At 45.8% G+C, this 9,494-nt stretch overlaps 1 protein-coding gene across 1 annotated transcript; it reads right to left on the bottom strand.

Annotated features, from left to right (window-relative positions):
• Nucleotides 1-1,555: 1,555 nt before the first annotated feature.
• HUS1 (HUS1 checkpoint clamp component) lies at nucleotides 1,556-9,003 on the bottom strand. Its single transcript, XM_052795381.1, has 8 exons — nucleotides 8,898-9,003; nucleotides 8,464-8,591; nucleotides 7,766-7,942; nucleotides 6,984-7,091; nucleotides 5,976-6,050; nucleotides 3,831-3,930; nucleotides 3,342-3,473; nucleotides 1,556-2,529 (listed from the first exon to the last, which is right to left on the bottom strand). The coding sequence occupies exons 1-8, from the start codon at nucleotides 8,947-8,949 to the stop codon at nucleotides 2,447-2,449; spliced, it is 855 nt and encodes a 284-aa protein (XP_052651341.1). The 5' UTR covers nucleotides 8,950-9,003; the 3' UTR covers nucleotides 1,556-2,446.
• Nucleotides 9,004-9,494: the final 491 nt, after the last annotated feature.

The following is a 9,494-nucleotide window of genomic DNA, read 5'->3' on the forward strand; positions in this document are numbered from 1 at the left end:
CTGCTCATTATTGGTGTTAGGGAGCAGCAAAAGTGAGGCTGCTCCAGGAGTGAGGAGGAGCCAGGAGCAGAGGGTGGCCACAATGCAGGCTAGGCAGCACCCCTACAGCTGGGGCACAGGCCCACAGAACCTAAACCAGGCAAGCAGAACCAGGTGGTGAGAGCAGCAGCTCCCATCCAAAGCCAATCCACGAAATCCAAACATCAATTCAGGAATAGGGCTGGGCCCAGGCCCATCTACAACACAGCTTAGGAGTACAGGATGCCACAGCCTGAGCTGAAATAGGACCTGTGGGCCCATGGTCAGGGTGGGGTGGGTGGGGGTCCCTGGTGAGGCTGCTTAGGGCCATTAAGACCCAATACTGCCCTCAGGGCTCTGACAACTGGATTCACAGCAGGATGACAGCAGGTTTAAACCTGAATAAGTATTATTTTCCCTGTGATCAGCATGTATGTGTCAACTGGATGGCAGAGCTGAGCTGTATCCTTGTGCTGCATTTAGGTGGGAAGAGCAAGAAAGGACCGGGCCCAGAGAGACTTCACCTCTGTTGGTCCGTCTTAGCCTCCTCCCCTCCAGAATATGAAATGGACATCTCACTGCATATTTGTGACCTGTACCAGCATCACTCCCACTTTATTTTTTATAAAAAAAAAACCACAAAACCAACACATTTTCTTGTAATTATAACTTCTGATCTCTTTTTAAAAATAGCAGTCACAGAGCCTACATAGCTGAGAGGCCATTAATACTAGTTCTTATGCTATACCAGAAAAAGCCGTTTCCATCAGGTTATACAGAACGCATTTTTCAAAGGAGAAAATCCAAAGATTTCAAAGACTACTTTCATAGTGCATACTCTGTATCATACTTTGACAGTTTTTCCCCTCTCCTCAGGAGAAACTCCAGGAATATTTACCACACATCTCTTACCATGCACTTGCTGTAACTTGGTGTACAGCTTTTTTCATCTTACACAGATTTTTTTGGTAATTGCAGTCACCGATGAAAACTAACAGGATTTGGAAGATGCTTTCTGGTTAGTCTGATAGAAATGGTGGAAGAAGGCAAACAAGCACAACATTGCCAGGCCACTGCCTCCCCTCCAGCCTTCTCCTGACCACTTGCATCTGCAAGAACAGAAAGATTAATTTCTCCCTTAACCTCAATGTCCCTTGGAAAAAAAACCAAACCAAAAAACCCCAATGATTCTGCCCACGACAAGAGTTACCGTCTAGCAGAAACCCGCAGTCCCACCTGGCAGCAAACACTCACTATTTCTCAAACAAGAAGTTTCACAAGATATTCAAAACCCTGTGGAACACCAAAGGCTATATGGAACACGGCTGGCTAACAAATACAATCACACATGGAATAAAGAAGAAAAGACCTCAGAAGATAACCAGGTAGTAGAAGCAGTGGCAGTACTCCTGTCAGTGAGACTTAGTCATGCTCTTGGCTGCTCGGCATCAGAGCCTAGATGCAATCTCACCATGTCTGATGCCATGACAACACAGGTTGTACAATGCTTTCCATCTGGAAAGGGGAAAAAACGTGGTCCACAGATAACCTGCCCTTTATTTCACACCAGTTGTTGTGTTCACACGTCGCCATACGATACTCATTCTGTACATACATAGAGACCTTCACTGCCCACATTAACAAGATAATTCAGACTGTTTATCTCATCCTCTCAGGCCAAGAGCTAAAGACATCAGTTCAAACACTAACAGAACTACTGAGGTATGTTGGAGCAAGTCAGACCAAAAGATACAACCAGGTAGAAACAGATGCTGCTGAGCCGTTGGTGCTCCTTAGCATCCGTTACGTCCCGTTACATGCTGGCAACCACAGGAAGCTCCTCTGCCTCAGACGCATTTCTGCTGCACAACATGCAGCAGCACCAAGTCCATATACATCACTGCTGGAACAGAAGTCAATCCAGTACCACTTCAGGAGAGCTGTGCTTACCTGCCCAGGCAAATACCAGTCTGTCAACCCTGCAGAGGCCTCTCCTGCTCCATGGAGGTATGACAGATTGCTCGGAGATCTCTTAACTTGGAGCTGCATTGTCCAATACCAAATACAGCCAGCAGCAGCTCCAGAGGTCAATTCTACATTTATGTTTGTTGACGAGAAAAAAAAAATACTACATTGCCTTCGCCACAGCTCAAAGCATCCCAAAAGCACATACAGATTTCAGGTTTGCTCCCCATAATGCTCAGATGTGCCAGCTCCCCAGTGTTGTGTCCTTCATAGCACGTAACTTCACAAAAATGGCCTTCTGGATGAGGAGGTATTTTTAATAATTTCATAAATATGGAAATAACATCCATCTGATGGCTGCGTCTAACAGCATATCATGTGAGAGTACTCCAGCAGCTCATGAAAGTTTTCAGGCTTCATAGAAAAGGCCTTGGGTTGGAAAATGACCGAGATTCCAAAACATTCAGGCAAGTGCTGGAATAAAATACTGAAGTGAAACATCCTCATGGAGCAAGATGATGTGGACAATTCTTTTGCTTACAATATCTGTAAAGAGAAAATAAAACCCCAAAACGCAAATCCAGTTTAAAGCAGGAAAAATACTTTAAAATTACATCTTCTGCAGAATGTCAGCATAAGAATACAATGCTTCTACCACTTCTGACACAAGGATGACTAGACATATCATCCTGTAATATTTAAGTCCTCAAGGGTCTATGAAGCATTACTAAAGAGTCTATGAAAGCTGAAACAAAAAAGGAAATACGTAATGTGTAGGCCTATGATGTTATACCCCTGCACTAAACCATAACAGACAGATGTTCTCAGGAAAAGCATACAGAGTTATCAAAATAGGATATAAAACTCTGCACACGCTTCTGCTGGAAAGAACATATCATTTCTATGGTTAGAAACACTAGCTGCATAAAAAGCATTTTGGTATTAAAATCAATTTGGTGCTGAATGTAAGAAAGCATCTGAGAAAAAAAAACCAAAACAAACATGTCAACAAATCCCAGTTTCTCTCTTAGAAACTAGGGGCTTTTTTTTAAGACATTCAAAAAATAATACCTCAAAATAATAATAAAAAATAGTAACTTCAAAACAAAGACAAGACGACACCCATGATTAGTCACACTGAATATTCACCTTGATACTTATAAAAGGGCCTGGCTTTTTTTTTTTTTTTAATTTTTTTTTCTTCCCCAAATGCCTAAGGCCTGAAGCTTACTGCCTAAAACAGAAAAATAGTCAAGTTTCAAACAGACAAAACAGAAGACTCACTGTTCTGCCAAGACTACAAGTATGGCAAACATCCCTCCTTAACTGGAGCTTGCAAGCAGAGCTGTTGAACTTACTGCACAATGCTTTTGTGGGATTGACCTGCTGTCCAGCAAGCAGCTGCAGCAGCTTCTTGATGTCTATGCGTGCCTCAGCCATGCTTTCCAGATCTCTGCTTTGAGCAGAACTTTGACATCCATCCTCTGATGCTAAAAGCATAAGAGCACAACACTTTAGTCAAAACATCAGAAGGAGTTTCAACACCACTAAGGACACATCTGATAATCACTGAATAGCTGGTACTCAACTGGGTTGTTTTTCAGGAACAGCAGTGCAAGGAAGAGAAAGCCCAGTTTTCCTGCAAAGTTGTCAAGGATACTGGAAGAGATTCCCCCCACAAACATGAAACAGCCATTGGCCACTCTTCTTCTTAAGGTTTCATTTGACGACTTCAAAGTACTTGATGCTATTTTGTAAGGACTAACAGAAGGTAAGTACTGTTGTCAGCATCACACTTAAGAAATGAGATCAGACAGACACAAGAGGCAACTAACAGGGAAACTTACCCCAGGGAGGATTTCCCAAGTCTTTAAAATGTGTTGTTACAGATACTAAGTCAGTTTCTATTTTCAAGTTCATTTCTCCACTCAAGTTTGCTTCAATCACCTGCAATACAATCAATCTCAATTTTAGGCAAGCCCCTTCCGCACTGCAGAATTACAGAAGAATAAAGTGCAGCTCTGTTCAAATATGAGCTTCCAGAAGTACTTCAGTGCCTTCACAGCTCAACTGTACTTTTTGAACATGGTTTGAACATTTGAATGTTCAGCTACAAAATGCACTTCTCATCATTCCTGTGTGAATTATCCTAGACCGACCTCCCTGAAATTATGAAAAGAAATTCAATTGTTCTCCAGTGCTTTTAGAACAAGTACTGGCTTTGGGAAGTTCATGTGCTGAGGAAAAGGCTTTAGAATAAGAGACTGAAGCTGGAGAAATGCAAGTGTTCCTGCATTTCCATCCAACTTTTTAACAAACAGAAAGGCACCTACACAGTCCATATGACACACAGAAAACGGGATGCACCAAGAGCTGACCTGCAGTTGCAGTGTCGCTTTCAAGACTTAAAAAGAGACAACAGCTGCACCAGAGCAGTAACTCCAAGCAGGACTTTGAACTGCTAGAAATCCTGGAAAAGTGCTGAAAGCTTTCAAATTCTATCCTGACAAAGCGTCCAACCAGAAGGAGACTATATATGATCATACACAAATCCCAAGCAGATCAGAGGATTCCTAAAGCACATCTAAGCACTTCATTTCTGTGATGAGAAGAATTCTCAACAATTTTAAGAGGGGCTCATATCACAACCAGAATCTCCTGTCGAATGGGAGACGCCCACAGATGAATGCTCCCAAACAATGGCCAAATACTATTTGAAAGAGCTTCTAAGCCCTTTTTGCAGCACTGATCTTGACCAGTTTTACTACCAGGAAGAATCTAGCACAAATATTTAATTGTACCACTTGATGTTTTTGCTCTTAATAACAGGAAAGCATGTAGAGGATGCATGTAGTCTGCCTCCTCCCTCAGAGCTATCAAAGCCATTTCACAGAAATTTATTTATTTTAGTGCTTTGGAGCAGGAGGTAAGGAACTTAGGAAGGTGGGTATGCCCACTGTTGATATGCTACCGCTTCTGAGTGTTGCTGAACACCAAAGTTCAATCCCATCACACAGCTATCCCGTGTGAGAAGAGATCCTCAACTCTGGAAACAAAGCAGTTATACACTGTGCTTAGTCATGTGTAAGCACTTCCACTGAGGACATGGGGAAAGGAAGGAGAAAGAAAAAATAAAACCCCCAAAAAACTGACAAAGGAGAAGAGTTTGAAGTGCTTATTCTTGTATTTGCAGGATGACTGCCATTTGCAAAGTTGCCAGAAACCCAGGGTAATCTCTCAACTCTTCCAAGCCTTGGAAGACTGAGACTGTCCCAGTTTCAGGATTCTTAGTTTACAGAAAATTTCCCATTTATCAAAATTGGTACGAACACCTCCAAGACCAAACTATTCCAAAGCTCTATGCTTACTTACTAACTTTCAAGTCAGTCAATTCTGGCGACTGTGAGCAACAACAACTGAAGAAAACCCAAACAAACCCCTTTTCTGGCCAACTGCAGAGGGCTTCTTTCAGTGGAAGGCCCACCAGCACTCCAGGAACCCAGGGTGGACTGGAAACCCACCCTGTCAGAGTCTAAAGCACAGGCTGACATCCAGGAGCTGCTAGTAGGATTTCCTTTAAATCCTACCTCAAGTTTACCTAAAGTTCATTCATACAGATACCTAACACAAGACTCACTTAATAGGCATTTCTTCAATGAAATCACCTGGAAAGTCTCCAGCTAGCTTCCTGAAGGACCGCAATTTCTTACCAGCTATAAGGAGTGGCTTGTAGCAACACAATGCCATGTTCTTTCATGGATTCAGTACAAAGAGCACCACTTTCTGGGAAGCCCAGGACAAGCTCTTCGGTGTAAATCCTAAAATAAATCCCATCACTCTCTTCAGCCCTTACACAGTCTTCAGATGCCTTTAGTTCAATGGCTGACCCATCCCAAAATAAGATATAACACCAGTTTGGGCAACAGGGAAACATGCTATGTCCAAGATAAAATAAGGTCTGTAGGACACAAGCCTGAAGTGCCTTAACTTACAATGGAATTGCTGAGATTCTTCATTCTCTCCACAACACTCTTCATTGTTTTCAGCACTGGTAGGTAAATACTGACCTAGAAAGACATAAGAACTGCATTTACACAAATATTTCATGTGTGACTGGGTTGTGATGCATTTATTTCTCCCTTCAATTCTATCTTATTTTGGACTCGGTTATCTATTGAATGCAGGGAGCACAATATTTAACTGAAATCAGCAAATGACTCAGGAACACAGTCCTCTTTCCCATTATACCAAAAGGCCATCGCTCCAGCAATTGCCTCAGACATACTATCCCAAGTCTGTGCTCGAAATAAAGCAGAGACAGGTTTTTTCAGATCAGATGCTCACATGACTCCGCATTTGTGTTACTGAGCAGTTAATAGTTACTATCGCCAAAAAGGAAAGAATATGATTCCCATGGTACTGTAATCGTTTCTGTAACTGCATCAGTGTACATCTGAAATAACAAAACAAAATACATCAAGTTTCTACTGAGTCATATGTCTTCAGAATTTAAATACTCTTAGCTATAAAGGTAACAGACATCTGTAACCTCATACAGGAGCACATTTGCACAAAGACCTTTCCTTGCAAGTCTGCTAAAAGTCAAAAAGGATATACAGAGAATTTATAAAAATCAGGAGGAAACACATATATATCTAACTCTGCCAGTTAGGCCCTGAATTTCAGAAAGAACAGATTATTTGGGCCACTTGGTACCTAGGTGCTCCGGCCTAAAGCCGTTCAAGTCCTTTGCTCCTCCCTTCCTCCACTCTGAGGAGTATCACAGCAACAACTGGCAACCACCTGCTCCGGTTTTACAGGTTCTGGACCCTCTTGTCAAGATGGAAGCCACGTCCCATCCCTCTCCAAACCTCCAGCCTCCAGCCTTCCCCTCTTTCCTTTCACCTCCTCTCCAAAACCCACCGGTAGTATACTCAGCAGCTATAGTATTCCACTTGCAACCTCCCCTTTCCATACGGAATATAAAAACAGAGGCTTACATCAAAGTCTGGTGCACTGGGCTCTCTGAAGTCATTCCATAATCTTCTGGGAATAACCCCCACAGGAATGTCATGTGTCACCATCCTACTGCTGCTTGATAAGGAAGGCTTGAGGGAGAGAGAGGATGCTCTTGCAGTTAAAAACAGGATGTGAATTCTAAATTCAAATTTTTCAGACCCTCTCTGGGAAATACTGTAACTGAGTGCCCCAGACACTCAGTTCCAGTTTTCCATAGGTTCCTATCAGTCTGCTATTAAGCAGACTTCCCTTTTGAATAAGGAAGAGGTTGTGAGGTGTCAGTCATTAGTATCTATAAGCTATCCTGGGAGCTGAAGGGGTGAATCAGTGAAGACATATTAACAACAAAAAAAATTTGCAAGACAGCAGTTTGAAGTGGAAGGCAGGACAATCAAAAGCAAAACAAAGAGCCAAACACTACACTGAAACCCAATGGCTTCAATGAGAAGGCAATAATCCACAGAAGATTTAGAGAATGAAGGAACAGAGAAAAGTAGACATTAGAAAAAGGAGCCTCAATCACATAGCTTTCATTCTTCTTTCACCTCTTCCTTGCCTTTTGGAAAATACAAAGCTGATTCTGTGTGCTACCAACCAGGACGGCAGGGAAGGCTAGTGAAATGGAAAACGGCATGATTTTTCTTTATTTAGTTTTCTAGAATTACACCAAAGACTACCAATGCTTCTATCTGATCTTAGGAAAAGCACTTAATTTTTAAGAGTGTTTTCTTAGTAATGAAGTTAAAAGCATGGTTGCACTTACTAGCTCCACAGCAACTCTGAGACAGGGACAGTGTTTGTTAGTCAACTTGATCTTCACTGCCTTAGCATTCTGGGCAGTTTTTAATGCTCTCGACAGGTTCTCAGGCACCAACTCTAAATAGATTTCATTGTGCTCTGCAGCAACTCCTTCCATCTGAAATTCATCGAAGAAATTCCCCTACAATTTTTGAAAGTTGGGAAATAAAATAAAGCAAATGACAAAAAAAAAAAAAAAGACAGAGGGGCAAGTTTTAGCTATCAGGCCTTAAGCTTAGAACTGCATGTGTACAACGGGAAGCTTTCCTGCGCCTGGCATCACCCGCAGGAACCAAGAAGGCCCATTGCTTCAGGCCAAACCTACTAATTTCAGATCCTCCCCTATCAGTCCTCAAACCAAGGGGTACGATGGGTGAGTTATGCTCTCCTGTTTCCAGTTTTGGGCAGGCCCCTGCAGGCCAGCACGCACCGAAGCTCGACGCTGAAGCGACGGCCAAGGTAAAGACGATGTCTGGCCAGAAACACCAGGCCCGCGCAACTAAAAGGCAGCCCTGCCAAACAAGAGTGCCTTCGAGTGCCTCGAGAGACCCAGCACACCTGGGGCGAGGGCTACGCGCGCGAGAAACGCGGCCTCGCGCGCCAGACCCAACCGCCCGCTCTGGCTGTCAGCGGCGCGCGGTTATCGAACCTCCCCGGGCTTACCTGGCACAGCTCGCACCACATACTGACGCCTCCATTTGCGACTTTATCGGAGAGGATGAAATACAGCTTGCTGACGGTGAGGCGCAGGGCGCAGGTCTTGGCTAACTTGGCGATGGTGTTAATTACACCTGGCGGGGGGGGGGGGGGGGATGTTACCGCGGTAATCGCTTCACACCGGGGCAGGGGAGAAACGTTCGGTCCCCAAAAACGCAGATCGTGCTGCTGCGGGAACCCCCCCCCCCAACGCCTCAGGGCGAAGGAAGGAAGGAAGGCGCCTCACGCTGCCTTGCCCCCCGCGACGGGCCTCCGGGCCGCCGGCCCGGGCCTCGGGGCGCCCACGGCCCTTCCTCTCCCCGTTCCCCGGCGAAGGCGGCCCGGGCACAGCCCCCCTCCTCCTCCTCCTCCTCCTCCTCCTCCCGCCCTGGCCTACTCACGGCTGAAGTGGTTGAGGCAAGCCAGATCCACGATCTTAGCCCGGAATCGCATGGCGGCGCCCGGCCCGCCGCCTCAGCACCGCCCGCCCGGCCGCCGCAGCCCCGCCCGCCGGGAGCGGTGAGGCCGAGGGCGGGCCCGGGCGGGAGTCAGTCAGGGAAGGAGCGGGCTCCGGCTGAAGGGCCGCGGGCGGGCGGCAGCCCGGCGCAGGCGCTCTGCCGGCGGGCGAAGCGCTATGGCCGAGGGAGGGAAGCAAGGCTGGTGTAGGAAAGTAGAGGAGAACGGAGCTCTGCGGCTCTCTTCGCCATCACTCGCCAGGCCGCCCAGAAAGGGCCGGCCACCCGAAGTGTTCCCGGGAAGGAGCTGCCTTGTCAGACCGGGCGCCTCATGCTGACAGGCTGCCTTTGCCCGGGGCTGTTTCAGCCTCGAGCACGGCGTGCGGGGGTTTTGGCAGAGTGTGGAGTAGGGTTTTTTGCGGAGACTGGAGTAGTTCAGGGGTACAAAGCGAGGGAAGACCTCGCTCTGCCTGCGCCTGGCCGTGTGCGCCGTGCCTCTCTCCTACGGGACCTTTGCCTCTGTGGTGGTGTCGGTCCCTTGCA

This window comes from Harpia harpyja, chromosome 1 (genome assembly GCF_026419915.1).
Source record: "Harpia harpyja isolate bHarHar1 chromosome 1, bHarHar1 primary haplotype, whole genome shotgun sequence".
Lineage (NCBI taxonomy): Eukaryota > Metazoa > Chordata > Aves > Accipitriformes > Accipitridae > Harpia > Harpia harpyja.

Coding starts and splice junctions, on each gene's coding strand:
- HUS1 (XM_052795381.1), bottom strand. CDS start 8,949: ATGCGATTCCGGGCTAAGATCGTGGATCTGGCTTGCCTCAACCACTTC. Junction 8,592..8,897: donor TTGCCTCAACCACTTCAGCC/GTGAGTAGGCCA, acceptor CCCCCCCGCCAG/GTGTAATTAACACCATCGCC. Junction 3,474..3,830: donor CTTGGGAAATCCTCCCTGGG/GTAAGTTTCCCT, acceptor TTATGCTTTTAG/CATCAGAGGATGGATGTCAA.